This window comes from Rhinolophus sinicus, linkage group LG04 (genome assembly GCF_036562045.2).
Source record: "Rhinolophus sinicus isolate RSC01 linkage group LG04, ASM3656204v1, whole genome shotgun sequence".
Lineage (NCBI taxonomy): Eukaryota > Metazoa > Chordata > Mammalia > Chiroptera > Rhinolophidae > Rhinolophus > Rhinolophus sinicus.
This window is the reverse complement of record NC_133754.1, coordinates 179266980-179283656: the sequence shown is the minus strand read 5'-3', so window position 1 is coordinate 179283656 and position 16677 is coordinate 179266980. Positions and strand designations below refer to the sequence as shown.

The 16677-nt window shown below is 41.2% G+C and overlaps 1 protein-coding gene across 18 annotated transcripts in view; it reads left to right on the top strand.

Moving 5' to 3' along the window:
• The window catches only part of DENND1A (DENN domain containing 1A), a 467166-nt gene that overhangs the window by 143938 nt on the left and 306551 nt on the right, over nucleotides 1-16677 (top strand). For 13 of the 18 annotated variants that reach the window (XM_074330989.1, XM_074330982.1, XM_019728518.2 and 10 more), the window contains one exon: nucleotides 35-154. The exons of 4 other annotated variants lie outside the window; for them this stretch is intronic. In XM_074330989.1, coding sequence (XP_074187090.1) covers nucleotides 35-154 — 120 coding nt within the window. Of the gene's footprint in view, nucleotides 1-34; nucleotides 155-16677 lie in introns of those variants that run through there. One more of the 18 variants, XM_074330988.1, reaches the window with a different exon arrangement.

The window sequence follows — 16677 nt, the reverse complement described above, 5'->3', positions numbered from 1 at the left end:
ATTCATTTTCCCCTTTGTTCTGTCTTGGCCGCAGCCTCACAGTGAGCCAAGTTGGCCAGAACTTCACGTTCGTGCTCACTGACATTGACAGCAAACAGAGATTCGGGTTCTGCCGCTTATCGTCAGGAGCCAAGAGCTGCTTCTGTATCTTAAGGTAAGAGAGAAGGCCTTTGGCCATTGGCTGCTTCTGTGAGACAGTGTCAGCTTGTGCGTTGTCCTTCTGTAATTAAATTTCCCAGCTGTTCTCTTTATTTTCCGATCGGTTTCCCACAAGTCACTGCACTAGGGGAGAAGGACTTCGCAGTGTTGTCCTTACACTTTAAGTTCTGCAGATAATTGTATTTATTTATTTGTATCACATCCCCTGGGTGGGAAAGGGACCGTTCCGTCTGTGGAGAATGTGAAGCTGGAGAGTCCGCATGGCTTCAGTTCCTCCTGCTGTTATCTGGAGCTGTCAGAAATTAGCCTGGTAGGCTTTCCCCTGGACATTTTGTGTATGTAAGATTATTAATAAACTGTGTCTGTAGCGCAGGACGTCTTGCAGACACTGATTGTGTCCTCCTCGAAGTAACACCCTTGCCCCCTGTGGGTCAGTGAGTGAGGGAGGAACTGTTTCCCGACCGGCTACCTCTGGAGAGGTTTGAAAAAGGGCAGAATCCTGTACGAAGGCTTCTTTTGGTCTTCTAACCCCCCTCACACGCCAGAGCCACACTTGCTTAATGCTCTGTTTCCTCCTGCCAGAGGGGCAGGGCGGGTTCTGGGCCGGGAGGATGTGTGGAAATCTGATTTTGGAGCTCCGGGCTCTGTGGGCTCCTGCTGGGCGCCTCCTGAGGGGGAAGTAAAGGCATCCCACATGCTCCCCTCTCCATCTGCCTTGGTTAAGTAGGTGTCGGAGGGGCCTGCCTCCTGTCTCTCTCTGCTCATGTGGAGCAGCCCAGGGCAGGGCAGCGGGGAGGCGCCCCTGACAAAACCCGGGTCCCCAGTCTTGGGTTTGGGCCTGGGGATAAAAGGCCAGACCCTCTATGAATTCCAGGAAGAGCAGTTCTCTGTTGTATTAGTGTCTGTACTTCCTTCTTCTCTTCACCAAGGAAAGATCCCAACCCCCTACCCGACCCCTCAAACACACACCCTCACACCATAGGAGGACAATGGGCTGACTTTTGAGGTACCTTTGCTCAGTCTACACAAATATTATTATTGTTTTCATCAGCAAAATCAACTCCCTTCTTCACCGAGCATGGCATCTGTAATTTGGGCACTAGAGGGCAACTGCTGGGAAGACCTTAGGAAGGAGGCACCGGATACCGTGAGACTAACCGTGCCCAGCTGTTCTCAGAGTGCCTTGGTAGCCGGGCCCGTGGCTTACGCGCCCGAGTGCTGGACTCAGATAGACATGGTGATGTGCTTTTTGATTTAACAATGTTGGCCTTTTTTTTTTTCTTTTTAAAGAAAATTTTCTCTTCAGGTTTTGCCTACTGTTTTATTTCAGCCATGGCCAAGACACTGTGTATTTATGTGGTCATTTAGAAGAGACGAGGGTTTAAATCAGGGGTGTCCAAACTGCGGCCCGCGGGCCAACTGCGGTCCGTAATCCATTGTTAATTGGCCCGCAGCAAATTCCAAAAATATATTTAGTTTACTTAAATAAACCAGATGAGGCAATACGTACTTCACCTCGAGTGAGTGGCCCGGCTGTTTGTGTATTTTACCGCATGTGGCCCTTGGTGAAAAACGTTGAAAAAAGTTTGGACACCCCTGGTTTAAATGAAGTTGTTGAAGTTTTCCAGAAAGATTCCTTTTTTTCCCTAGAATAGTTTGGGTTGTGGTGTTTTTTCCTTTCCAGATGGTGTGTGTGTGTGTGTGTGTGTTGGGAGGTGGGGAGATGACTCTGAACCGGCACTGTCACATTCACTCAGCACATTTCTGAGAGTGGAAAACTATTTATTTAAAATTTAAAAACTGCTCTCCTCTGGTCCTAGCTTTTGACTTTGTGTTTCTGTGTGGAGGATCCATGGACTTGGTGTTTGTGAGAAGCTCGTGGACTAGCCTTCGCGCTGTCATCATGTAAAGTCAAAACAGCAGCAGCCGGAGTGTTTTCTGTCTGTTGCACTAGCTTGAAAGTAGGGGCAAAAATTTTGGTGGTTAATTCATTCATTGGTTTGTCAGCCCTTAATTGAATGGCTACTGTTAGCTAGTCCCTGCCTTGGAGGAGTTCCCGAACTTCCTGCTGGGGAGACGAATGATCACGGGATGCTGCATATAATACACAGTGACCCCATGGCAGCGTCGTCTTACTAGTGACAATCTAGTGCCAGAGGAGCGTGACTGTGGTGACAGATAGAGTCCTGCATGAATTCTGGGACAGGCATCTCACGGGTATTTAACACGGGGGTGGTGGAAATCTCACTTTATCTTACCAGCTTGTGTACCTATAAAGGGCACACATATTGACACTTCTGCTGTGCTTGGTTTGGGAACATTGCTGGGTTGAGACGAGCACATGAATGGAAGCGCCTACTGTTGACCGTGGACGACTGGTTGGCGACATGTCCAGTGGAGAGCGGAGACGGCTGCCCAGAGGGCACATCGCTAGCATCCGTCTCCTTTGCCGCTGCCTCTGCTGGCTTTTCCCAGTTGCCTTCCTTTTAGGGAACCTCTGCCTTGAGGTCCACTCACCACTCACTGCACCCAGTGCTCTGCTCATATGCCACCTCTGCTTGTGTTTTCTATGTCTTCTCCTGAGGGATGTAGCTCCCAGTAATGGTGTCTCTGCAGACACAGCCTCTGCTGTTACAGAAGTTAGCTTCTTAGCATCACCTCCTTCCCGACTGCTCTCCCACGTGCATGTGCTTCCCGGCCAACGTAAGCCCTGGACTTGGCTGCCCTCACACGGGTCCCTGTCCTCGCAGACTGCGTTGGCCCTCCCGGCAGCCTTACTCAGAGGCGAGCATCCCCTGTGGCTGCACCCACACACTCTAAGCCTTGATCATCCTTTGTTTTTCTCCTATTGGACTCATTAGGGGTAAAGACTGTGTGTTAAGCAACTTCGTATCTCCAGCACTTAGTGTAGTGTTTGACCAACACATTGTTTTGCATGGCTTTCAGAGACAGGGAGATACATTCCATTCCAGGGGAAGCACAGGGCACTGAAGGGTCCGAGTTAGAGGATGGGCCTCATGGGACACCAGTTCAAAGAGAAAATACGAAATACGATTATTTGCAGAAGCATGGTTCATATGATCAAACTTACATTAGTTGTTTGAATCTCACTGTGATGATCCAGTGTTAAGTGACAGGACTTGTGTCCACAAAATTTAAACTTAATTTCACAACGAAAGGTTCTCAGATGTCCTCTACAGTGTAATTCTTTAGGTTCATTCTTAGGGGCACTGTCTGTTCCTCCCACTAGAATGTAAGCTTCATGAAGGCTGGGAATTTGTATCTGTTTTGTTCACAAATACACCCAAAGTGTATTGATAAATGTACATAGTAGGCACTTGGTCACTTAATCATACTTGTTTTAGGAAGGGAGAAATAACTGGTTTGAACTCCTGCTACCAGCTACCCGTGACAGAAATGTAGTTGTACTAGAGTGTAAACAAGTCTCATTAACACGAGTACCATGGTATAGAAAGTCAAGTACATTATTTCCTCCATGGCTAAGTGGTTTTTTTTCTATTAACGCATTTTCATTTTCCTTGAGATTCACCATAATATTATTTAACTACTTGCTCAATGGTCGTTAATACTAGACTAAAACACCAGCTAAGAGAATAACATATGGCTAAGGTAGTTGTTCTTCATTATAAACCCAGGGATGGGAGAGTATTTTCGCATTTTCAGACAGCACCATCTGAGTCCGATGTGGTATAAGTATGTCCCTCTGAAAGCTTTCAGATATCAGCAGATCTTTCAAATATCAAACACAAAGTGACCTAGAACCAAAATTTTTTCAAGCCTTCAGGTTTGCCTAAGTGACACAAACCCATCAAGGCTGAAACTGGAATAAAATATGCTCTTTATAGTCACCGTCTGGTTTTGGGTGAACTGAAGGAGCATGAGCGTTCGGAGCCGTAACTGTGTGGTTTTGGGGGCAGTGGGTTATGGGAAATAAGTTACATAATAATTAAATGTCCTACTTTTGATATAGGAACTTTAAAAATATTTATGTTTCCACAATTTTCTCTCTTACTTAAGCTCTTGAGAACGCTTGAGTAACTATCTTTATACTCAAATAAAACTAGTCAGAACCTATTATACATTTTGGGAAAAATAACTTGTTTCATCAAGATGGTATTGCAATTATTGTTATTTAACGTTTTAAATTTTTATTCAATTAGTATCGTAGTTCCTAGTGTGTATCAGGAACGATAATGTATAACACTTGGTACTTGGCCTCAATTTACCTCAAGGCCCCTTAAAATAGACGTAAAGAGCTAGCCCTAACTCTCCACGTGGGAACCTTTCAGATGTCATGTTTATCCAAGATTTTGATGAGCTGAACTTTCTGAACTTGGTGTTATGAACTGAGAACCGTATGTACTTTTTGTCCTTTACCAAATTTCAAATTGGATATGCTTCTGGGTGCACTGTTCCCTGGCCGGCTCTGATGTTGATACCCACCTCCCATTTCACTTCTTCTACCCTTTCTATCTTAGGAGCCACTCAGTCTTTGGGTAGGGACTGTGTAAACAAGTAATTAAAATATAACGTGGTAAGTGCCATGAAAAAATACGTATGCGCAAGGTTCTGTGGGGTCACAGGCTAGGCAGTGCCCATCTCTGCTGGAGAATCCGCGGAAGTGTTGCTGATGGTTTCCAGTTAAACTGGGTCGTACAGAATCAGTGGGGGCTGGCCTGGAGGAGAATGGGTGAAAAGCTCCCGAGGCAGTGAGAACTGCTGTGCAAAGACCCAGAGGAGTGAAATGTAGAGCAAGATGAAAGAATGAGACCTGGATGAGAGGGCAGTCGCAAGAGATGGTAACATAAAAATCGTGGGGCCAGATTAGGAAAGCCCTGGGGGGACCTGCTCAAGGTTTTGGGTTTGTCCCATAACAAATGGAGTGCCATTGGATGGTTTGGGGCAGGCAGTAGCCATAGCGATGGTTGTAGAACGATGTTTGTAAAGTGGCTTTTTGTGTGTGAAACTGCTGTTTACACGTGGTTGGGATTTCCTGGTTCCTGTTAGAAAGGATGCACGTCACTTTGCGAGTAGCACTTGGATTGAGACTGGAATTTTCAAGCCTGAACTTTAGCTTTTTGTTGTTGTTGTTTTAAAACTAGAACTAAATATGTTCCTGGGCCGGCACTGGGAGTTATTGTCCTTCTTTCCATGAGCGCTGACATATGGGCTTGTGTTTAAACATTAATTGTGTTAAGTGAGAACTCTTTTCCTTCTGGAGCACTTTCTGACTTAATGGCAGGAAGAACTATTGCATCTTTTTTCATCTGCATTGTACTCATTTCTAGTAGAAGCACAGAAAAGCTCAGTTTTCATCGCGAAAAAGAAGCTAGAAGTAATAAGAGTCTGGTTTTCAAAACTTTGGCTTCTCTGACTGTTCCAGTGTTTTTTAAACAACACATATAGTTCAGAGGAAAAATCAAAAGACTCCTTCTTTAGGCAGGTGCGGTGGCAGAAGCCCTTTTGGGCCGTGTGTTATCTGCTTTAGTTTAAAATCAGTGTATGGGGGTGGGGAAGGCAGTTGGGGAGGAAGGGTGTGGGGACAGCTCCCAGATTTTTACCTTGAAAGCAGGTGCTGCTGAAATATTCCAGAAACAGATGGAATCTCCTATTCTTGTTTTAAGCTATTTATAGTTGTCTCGCCTGAGGGTGCCCTGCTCTACAAAACACACAGCCTGATGTTGGAGGGCAGTTTGGGCATCAAAGCGGGAGCCCCTCTGGGAGAAATCAGCCTTTCTTCCCAAAGCCTTAAGTGCCATTTGGGAAACCTGGATCTTTCAGACTACTTAACAGAAGACTTTCCTCTGCTTTTCGAGTGTTTCCATCTCTCTGGAGCTGTTTGATTTCTTTTTAATTCCCCCCCTTAAAAGTACAACGGGTACAATGTTGTCTTCTGGATGGGCAGCTGGAAGGAGGCCCGATTGCTGTGGCAGATTCCAATTCCTCCCATTGTGGCTCCTGGCACATGGCTTCTGCCAGAGCCAAACCCAGGGGCTGGGGCCTGTGGCGGCTCTGGTGTACTCGGCCCAGGGCCCTTTCCGAAAGCCTCAGTATTTTGAAAGGCTTGCATGGGGTGCGGGGTGGGGACCGGGTATGCTCATCAGAAACATCACTTTGTGGGAGGTTATAACTTTTTTTCTTTCCTTAATTAAAAAAATGAAGTGGTTGGGGTATGTTGCATGTTTTATTGTCACACAGATGCCTTCATGCTCAGAAACGTATAATCCTCTGGGGAGCCACAACTCAGCAACAGTAACAAGCTGTACTGTTTAAAGAAAATCACCTTTGAAGAGAAGAGAGGGAAATAAATGAAACTGCCCTCGCTCTCCCAGTGGCCTGCTGTTTGAGGGCTGGGAAGCTGGACAGTCGGAAAGACAGGTGTGTCTTCCGCACCAGCAGCCAGCTGCGGGCGGGGCTGTCTTTTGTAGGAGGGAACTGCCCGTCCCCTTCTGGTCCTTCTCAAAGGAAACCAGCTTGGCTTGGCCTTCCCTCAAGCAGCCTGACCCCAGGCTTGGGGGCATTTGAAACTCTAAGACTTTGGCTAAAAGAAAATTTCAGTTTTGAGACTGAATGAGTTGGATGGACATTACACGAGACGTGGTATTTTTCTCGCTGTGTTTTGAAACCAGAGCACTTCCTTGTCTTAATGCTCATGAAGCTTAGAAAGGGCAGCAAGTGAAAGCACCCTAGGAACTCTAGGAGTGTGCTTTTGTGTTTCGGTTCACACACACACACACCTCTCACTCATCTTGTTACCTCTAGCAACTGCTGCTGCTGGCTGCTGGTGGTGTACCACTTTATAGATGGCTAGATGAAGTCAGGACAACTCACTCAGGATGTGAAGGGAAGGGGCAGTTAGTAGTTATCAGCATTTCTTTAATATGCCAGGTGGTTATGTAAATTCTCATTTGTTCTCATTACAACCTTATGAAATTATCTTCATTGTAGAGTTAAAGGGGGTTGCGACTGAGTAATGCAATGACTTGCCCAAGAGCTCACCAGGAGTAAGTGAAGGAATTTGGTTTGGAACCCACAGTCCAACCCAAAGCTCATGCTCTCAACTGCTTTGGGCTTATGTCTAGTAGTTAAGTTTTTGTTGGCTCTGATTCAAAACTTCAAATTTCATTTTCTCACCACCAAAGCAACCTTTATGAGTTTCAGAAGTTTGTTCGTCTCTCCATGTATATTTAGTTAAAAGAGGTATGATGAGTAGTTTGCCATTGTACAGTGATCTCAGAGGTGAGCTTAAAGAGCTCTTAGAAATAACGTACCACATACAGCCCACCCTCATTTTATCGTGAAGAAAATGAGACCTGAAGGAGGAAGATTTTTGTTCTAAGTTCTTTACATTGTTAATAGCAGTCTTCTGACCCTCAGTCTACAGTTTAGTCTAGGATATGGTAATGATTCTTCCAACACTGGTGTATAAGCCCAAGACCACCTGGAACGAAGGTTTTTCAAGACTTAGTAACTCTGTTTAGCATCAGGGAGTCACATTCCCTTCCGGCAGCATCACTGCAGTCTGTGTGGACAATCCAGCCATGTGATTATGGAGTAAAGAAAAGGACCAGTTTTGTGTAAATCTGATGCAGGGTGTGTTTGAATGAAAAACCAGTAAAACTGAGCCTGCCTTCTGAGAGAAAGAGTCTTAAGAATTCCACATGAGGGACTCTTTTTGGGAGATGGAAAAACATTCTACAGGAGAGGCCGGTTGGTGCTTTTTGGTTGAGTTTGAGTGTCAACAATTTTTCTTGGACCTGCCTGCAAGCAAACCGCTTTCCTGTAACAGCAACAACCAGCAGAAGTATTTATTTGAGCCTTATCTTTGCTTTTCCCTGGGCAGGAGGTAGAAAGGAAAATAAGTTAGGACGCTTCACACCTGAAATGGCCCTTTGGGTCTGAGCTACACTCTTTATTTTAAGAGCAAGATAGACTTGTATATACAAAGTTTAGTCTGAATTTAGGTTGTCTGGCCCTTGCAGGGATCAGCTGTACAAGCAGTAGGAAGTCTACCATTTCTTGCTCATGGACAGACTCTGTTGGACTGAGGTAATTGTACCTGTTTCCATCAAAGAGAAAAACTGTCGTGCCATCTGAAGTGTGAAGATCCCACAATTCTAACAATCAGTTACGAGCCACTTGTTTTCAAGATATTATGTTTTGAGATTATGAAGATAGACTTCCTCATTAGAGGAATTTAGAAGACTTCAGAAGAGTAGGAAAAGCAATCTATCATCCCACGACTCTGAGAATAACTAGGGGCGTTTTCTTTCTTCAGTTGGGATCATGCTGTAGGTATAGTTTTGTTTCTAGCTTTTTCACTTATTATATTGTAAGCATCTTTACACATCATTAAATAGTCTTTCCTGAGGATGCTTTTGACTGTATAATTTATTTGTGTGACACTGATTTCCAAGGGAAGAAGCTCTTAGAAATCTGAAAACAACAACAACAACAAAACTTTCCTGCTAAGACTTAGGTTATTTTTTAAAATGCATTTGTTAGAGTGAATTTGTCATTCAGCTAATTACTTTGGTATTTTTGTTAAAACAAAAAAAGCCTCAACTACTTTTTATCTTAACTTGTACGTTACTGCTCTGTTCTTGACAATGACGAATAGTTATTAACTTCTGAAAACAATGAACATAAAAGTATGGAAATAGTATCAAAAGTCTTAGTTAAATCAAGTGGTAAATAATGTGCTTAGTTTACTACTGTTGCTTTCCATATTTCACTTTGCACATTTACTTCTTCAAAGTAATCCTTTTTATTAGCATGAGTTATATTGCAAATTGCAAAAAGTAAATTAGCATAAGGGAATACTTGTAAAGTTAGATAGCAGTATAAATTTTGATTTTTGAATATATTATGAATGAAAATAAATTACACATATCTTCAAACTTTATGTAGAAACTTAGGAAATTTTTTAACATTGTAGGTAAAATTAAATTCTGTATTGTAGTGTGCAATGGAAATTGAATAGGTCTTTATTTCCCATTCATGGGACATGAAACTGCCAGTAATGTTCAGCAAAACCAAGGGCAATTGTTGTCCTTTAACTCAATTCATGTGTTAGACTGCCATTATGGAGAGTTTTAATCCCTTATCTATCATACAAAGCAATATTTATTACAAAATTAATTCTGAGAGGCATCATTTATGGTTTCTAATCCATTCTCTTTCAGATGCCTTTGAAGTAGAGTGGGTGGAGCTTTGTATGTGGGGTTAATTGTCCCATTGTTCATTTATTCAGTCTGGTATTTTAACTAGCTCTTTATGTGTATTAATGAGCCCAAAATGCAGCAAAAAATGCTTGGCTCTAAAAAACTTGACATTTAAAAAAACTTACTTAAAAGTGTGGTGGAAAAAGAAGTTAGGTGAAATTCAGTGTCTTGTAGTTTTTTTGCCTAGGCTCTTAATGACTGGTTTCCTTTCTTAAAAAAAAAAAAATTGTAGTCTCATAGGAAAGCAAGATGTCTTTGGGGGGGATGAAAAACAAATAACAAAAAGCCTCTGCAAACAAACGCAACTCCAAGTTAAAAAGACTCTAAAGAAAGTATATTTGCTAGTGTCCAATTTTCTGCTGAGCTAGAATTTTTACTGTCAACTCTGTAAAGGATAGTAATTTTGAATACCAATTTTAGAGAAAGTTTTAGTTTGTACTTTTTTATTAGTATATGAAAATATACTACATGTTGATCATCCTCAGTAGGTAAAGATAATCATTGTTTGCTGACCACTGGGCACAATGCTCGTTTTTATATCTTTTTTCGTTTTTTTTTTTTACTCTTTATTAAAATTCCCCAGAGATTATAATTCTAGACCTGTTAATTTGAAGAGGTAGTTTAACTTTTATACAGTGGGATTCCCTGAACTGGTCCTTTCCTTAGATTCAGTATTTGTGTTGCAATGGGAAGAATGGGTGCTATGTTTGATTTTTTTGTCTTAAAATTGGATTTATAATAAATTTTCACTTGTCCTTCATTCTTCCTTGTCTCAGCACTTCAATGGTGAATTGAGGATAATACTAATTCAGAATATTGTTAGAAAGATTAAGTAAAACAGTGAGTGCTTGATAAAGTTCTTTGTATATTGTATCTACTGTGTAAATGTTTAATTATAACCCTGTACCTTCCTTTTGTAAATTGTGAAATATAACCTGCGAACAGAAAAGCACATTAAGTTTAACTGTATATACACACACATGAGTGTATATATTTCTGTTACTACATATACACTCACACATACACACAGAGAAGTACACACAAATGATTATCTAGCAAATACCCATATAATCACCATCTAAGTTAAGAAATCTCTAGCACCTCAGAATAATTTCTTCACCTATGTATGTACCCTGTTTCCCCGAAAATAGGACCTAGCCAGACAATCAGCTCTAATGAGTCTTTTGGAGCAAAAATTAACATAAGACCCGGTATAATGTTATGATATGATATGATATGATATGATGATATGATATGATATGATATGATATGATATGATATGATATTATTATACCTGGTCTTATAATAAAATAAGACTGGGTCTTCTATTAATTTTTGCTCCAAAAGATGCATTAGAGCTGATTGTCTGGCTAGGTCTTATTCTCAGGGAAACACGGTATCCCTAAATAATGTAGTATAGTTTTGTCTGGTTTTGAACTGTGCATGAATTGAATTATACAGTTTGGAATTGTTATTGTAAATCTTTTGCTTAACTTTTGAGATGTATCCAAGCTGTTGCTTATAATTGTAGCTTGTTTTCTTTGCTATGTAGCGTTCCATATTGTATGACCATGTTTCCGTTTATTCATACATTCAGCTGTAGGTGGCCATTTGGGCTCTGTCCAGTTCATGGCTTTTAAGAACTTTCCTGAATGGGTACCCTGGTGTACATAGGTACTAGTTCCTCGATATATAAACCTAGGAACTTGGATAGCTATATACGGGATACGTGTGTCTTCAGCTTCATTGGATAATGCCAAATGGTTAATGCCAAATGGTTCCCTGAAGCCGTCGCTGTGCCATCTCACTGTTCTGCCGGCTGTGGGGAGCATTCCCGTCGTCCCACTGCTGCCACCACTTCTTGCTTTTTGAAGAAGACGTGCAGCATACTCTTCTCCCTTCTCAGAGCCTGTGCCATCTAGGCATTGTCCTTCTTTACTTCCCTAAAAATTAATCTGGGCTCAATGGCTGAAGAGGCATTGCTAGAGAAAGAAGCGGTTCCTGGGGTTGTGAGAGGACAGTGGGTCATCCCTGCAGAGTAAAATGCGCTACAAGGCGGCTTCAAGAGCATGGCCTGGAGGCAGAACAGGGCTGGAATCCTGGGCCTGCTGATGTGGAAGTGTGCTTTGGGTGCTTCACTTACGCTTTTTGAGCCATAATTTCCTCATAACTACTATTTTTTGGTGAGGATTAGAGATAATATAATCAGAGGATCTCAGTAGGGTAGTCACTGGCAGCTTACAGCATTACACAGTGCAAGATTTATTACTAGAAGGGTAGACCAATTGTAACATATACATGTCATTGTCATAGATGCGATTTGTGTGGGCAGGTATGTAACCAAGTCTGCAGGAGCCTGGTTACACCAACTTGAACATGACACTTGGTGGCCATGAGGTGAGCCACTTCTCCTTGTTGGTCAGGGTGTAAAATGGTCCAACATTCCTGGAAAACAATTGGCAATATATCTTTAAAACCCTTAAAATTATTCCCACTTTTGGGAATCTGTTTCAAGGAAAACTCAGAGATAGATGTACAGATACATATATGAGGATGTTTATTCTAGTATATAGAATAGAAAATTAGAAATAATTTATGGAAAGGGATAGATAAATTTAATTAGATACCATGTAGCCATTAAAATTATGTTTTTGGTGATTATTTAATGATATGAAAAACATCTAGGAAAGTATTTTGCAAAAACAGCAAGAGACAAATTATTATATATGATATAATCTCCATTTTGTAAGGAATTCATTAAAAAAAAAGACTGAGTGATTGGATACCAAAGTATTAACAATGAGAAAAGTTATGTAATTGGATAATGGGTGTATTTAATTTTCGTCTTCGCATGTCTTTAATGAAGTAGTTCTTCCTGCAGTTTTATCCTATCCTGCTCAATCCAGATATTCACTACACCACAGTTTACGTATTTTTTAATTTGGAAAAATTGTAACTACCTTCTATATAATAGCACATGATTCCAAATATGGAACGCCACAGAGTGGTAGTGCCCTAACTACCAAAATGATGACTGACACTCTAGTGTGTGTTCGTCTCCCCCTAAATATATGGAATGGACTTGAGCTCTGGAATTAGAACTGTGTTCAAACTTTGATTCTGTCACTTACTAGCTGTAGGACTGTAAGCAAGTCAAGTCACCTTTCTGAGCCCCCGGGTCCTCATTCATAAAGCAGAAAATACTTCCCCTGGTAGCCATGAGGATTAAGTAAGATTTTTGGTGCTCAATCCAAAGTAATTATTCCCATGTTGCCTTGCAAGATTTAAAAATACCCTCAGTTAGTAAATACATGTACCATTGGGGTAAAAACAGCTTTTCAGTGGGAAGAAAGGCTGTATTAAAATTTCAGATTGAGTTCAAGAAGCCTCTTAATTGCAGAAACTTTAAAAGTAAGAGTTCATCTTCATTGAGAAATGATTGTATTAATTCCACATTGGGATATTTAACATCTGTCCTATAGATTATCACTATTCTCCACTCACCTCGTTGACCTTACAATTTTCTCAGAAATTTCTATCTTATTTGTGAAAGGACTAGGAACCTATTCCCAATGCTGCCTCAGACCTGCTTTTTATGGCCTCAGGATCTCTGTCATAACCCGTTTTATGCTTTCACAAACTGAGCCCCTGGGGAGCTGTCTGCACTTTTCAGTGTGATCCAGCTGAATTCCTTCCCTTCCCGATTCGAGCCCTTTGATTTGCCAGGTTTTTGTTCCTCTACCCTAAGGATGGACTGAGATTGCTGAGCACGGCCTCTCTTGTGGTGCAAAGTGAGAATTGTTTTTAATTGAGCAGAAACATGTGGAAAGATCAGGAATATCTCAAGGGATTACAGAAAAATTCCAAATTTGTACTACTTACAGCCTGTGTTTAGAACAGGGTCTCCTGGGAATAAATGTTAGTTAGTGTGGCCTGTGACCTTAAAAACTGTTGACATGGACTTCAGCCAGAAACTAGCCACAGACCTCCTTTGTTAAACTCATTCATAGCTCCTTGAAAACTCTAGTCAGTGAAAAGTTGCCAGCTCCAATCTAAGCAGAGCCTTCTTTTTTTTTTCTTTCTTTTTTTTTGTTTTTCCCTGCTTTGGAAACAGAGGACGCCCCTTAACCAGCAAGGCTTCTTTAATAAGACTACATGGCCTTAAACGCAATTGGAATTGACAACTTCCTGGCTTGGGTTTGCCAACTGGCAGGGCTGTGAGGCCGAGGGGACAAACAGCGTTGGGGCACTGAGCAGTGTGTTTGTGTATGTGCCGAGGACACTGAACTCCAGAGCAGCCACGATACCCCTTCAACTCCAAAGACAACACTGGCCTGCATCGGACACGTCTTCCTCAGCTCTCTGGCTGGGAGAGACAATTCAGAATTCTCTCTCAGTAGGAGGAAAAAGAACTGCCGACTCTTTTTACTGGTGGCCTTTCCCTTCCTCCCTCAAAACCCTTGATTTAATCTTATTTTCATCCATGTTGTGTTACTCAAATATAGATTAAGAAGTTGCAACTCAGATTGGGAGTTATTGTATTTTTTTTGGATGGTACGCAGCACCCACCCTCTCTGGAGCTTAATTTAACCAATTTTAGTTTCTGTCAAGCTGAAGGGGCAGCCAGGGTCTCTCTTTGTTTTACTTATTGAGGAAACTGAGGCATGAGGAGGTTAAGCCGTTTCTTCTCCCCGGCGCTCTATCAAGAGGAATCATAAGAAAAGGCCTGAAACCATTTGCTGCCTCTGCAAGCCAGCATAATAATTGAGACTAGAAACTAATATTTTCCCCTAGTTCTTTAATCCAAAGACTACATTATCTGAACTTAAAGACAGGGAGGCAAATGGGATGTTTTGAAAAACTAATAAATTGTTCTGACTACAAAGAGGGAGCAGGTATCCGGCTTACAAAGTTCGTTTTAATACTGGAACATGTTGATGGTGGTTACGGAAACTGTCTTAGTTATCGATTGTCATCCCAAGAGGTGCCATCCTATCAGTCCATATCGCTTTCTGCTTAACTATTTGTTAAATTTGGGAACATAATATTTATTTCCAGTTAGGCTGTTGAAATTGTTATTTTTAACATAAATACCCTAGCAAATGTACCGCTTCTAAAGCTGCTGAGGTTTGGCATGATTTCAACCAGGCATGTGTGAGGAGAAAAAAGGAATGTCACACTGGCCCAGGGATCAGTGGCTCATAGGCCTAGGAATATGGAAACTCTGGAAAGAGAAATTATATAATTTCCTAGAGACTTTCCAAGAATTTAGCCGTAATTAAGAGAGAACAACATATAGTAGGTGTTCCATAAGTATTTGTTTAACGAATCAAAGTGGTGAAATCACTTATTTCCCAATCCCAGTAGATTTGCCTGTTCGTACACACTCAAATACTTTCCCTTCCCCCAGCATCGTTACCTTAGAGCATTTATTCCTCTCACGGAAGGTAGATGACGCCCTCATATTTAATTACCTAAAGTTCTAAAGCAAAGCTTTTAGATTTAGTCAGAACTAGATTCAAATTCTGACTCATTAGCCATGTGATAAATCACATCACTTGACTTTTCTGATCTTCATCTCCCACATCTGTAAAATAAAGATAATGGGACTCACTTTGTAAAGTTGTTAACATAGAGGTAAAAATGTTATATAAAACACCTAATTTAGGACTTAGCAACATAGAATTTTTTTTTCCCTAGAAAGGATCTTATTATTTTCATCACGTGCTTCTCTCCTACTTTATCATAAGAAAAGGTCTCAAATAATTTGCTGCCTCTACAACTCTCCCTGCTCATTCAGGGAACATAGTTACTTTGTAGACCAACTAAGAGTGATTGAAAGTGTCCCGCACTCCAAATAGAAAGTCCAGAGACATTCGGAGAAAGCTTCTGTTAAGAGTTCCCTTTTGGGCAGGATTTCACCGGAAGTGCTCCCGTCCAAAAACACACTTCAAGGTTGCTTGACAAGAATTAATTCTAAAATTCTCCCCCTTTTGAGCTGATGAATCCATTGAGTTTCATAACCTCTGTATTTATTATGTGAGTCTCACCCTTGGGATTTTGTGTGGATAGCAAATTATATGAAGCCCTTTTTCCATCTCCCACATGACCAGGCTATTAGGAGTGTGCTCTGGACCAGGGGAAAAGCGTGAAGAACTCTGGTGTGTAGAGGACAGAAGATTATTTGTCAGATTTATTTTATTTATTCATTTTTTTACTGGAATACTTTCCCCTAAGAGTTTTACAAGATGAGAGTATGTTGTCTCATCTCTAAAGATTTCCCCCCTAATGCTACCTCATTTTCTAAACTTTCATTAATAGCTCTTTGCAGCTGAAGCAAATAGTTTAGATCTCTCTGGTACTCTCCTCCAGCTGGGAGTGTCTTTCACACATCAAAGGCAGATATGAGCCTCTCATTAAAAGATAGTATGAGTTCATCAACTCCGAAGAGTGGGACCTGAAAACGTGAGATAACTTTCAGTGCCTAAGTTGGACTGAAATTTTTCCGTGGGTCACCACATTTCTTTTCTCAATTTGTCACTCCAAGATGCTTTAAAGTCTAACTTTCTCCCTTAGTTTTATTGTGTCTGAAAATCATCCTTATTTGGAATAGGAAGTTAGTTGTAGAGGTTAGGTAAGATAAATGCTTTAAATTTTATTTTGAATAAGAAAAGAAGGAGTCCTGAAGCTTAGGAAGAAAGCCCAGGGTTTGCTTATTTTCTCTTCCTCCTCGCCTTACTCCCTCACTGCACTTCCTGCTCCAGCTTCTCTAAGGTAATTATTTGAAACTTATTAAGTCAGCTCTGAAAAACTCCACAAATCCCCCTTTTCCTACCTTTTGCTAATGAAAAGCAATCCTGAAATCAGAGCGGTTGGACAGATTTCTTGAGATTATGGAGAAAAACTGGTAATGTCTTTCAGATTTTATTCTTGAAAACATTTCTAGATTGGTTGAAGGCTGGAATGTCATAGTCGAGCTAAAAGCCACACAAAATGTTTTTAGCTTCTCTCATATGCATCTGTGCACAAGCACATATGTGAATGTGTTGTAACAGAGTAGTGTGGGTTCCATCTTTTGAGTGGTAACCACAGCAAATCCAGATTGCCTTTTCCATAGTATTTACTTTGCTTACTTTGGTCAATTTCAAGCTCTGTGTAGTATTTTCTAGCCAAAGGTGAAGGTTGTCCCCCCATAAATATTAGGATGGCCTGCCAGCCAAATCCCAGGCAACCCAGTGAATTACTCTCTTTGATAGTAGAAAAGTCTGGTTCA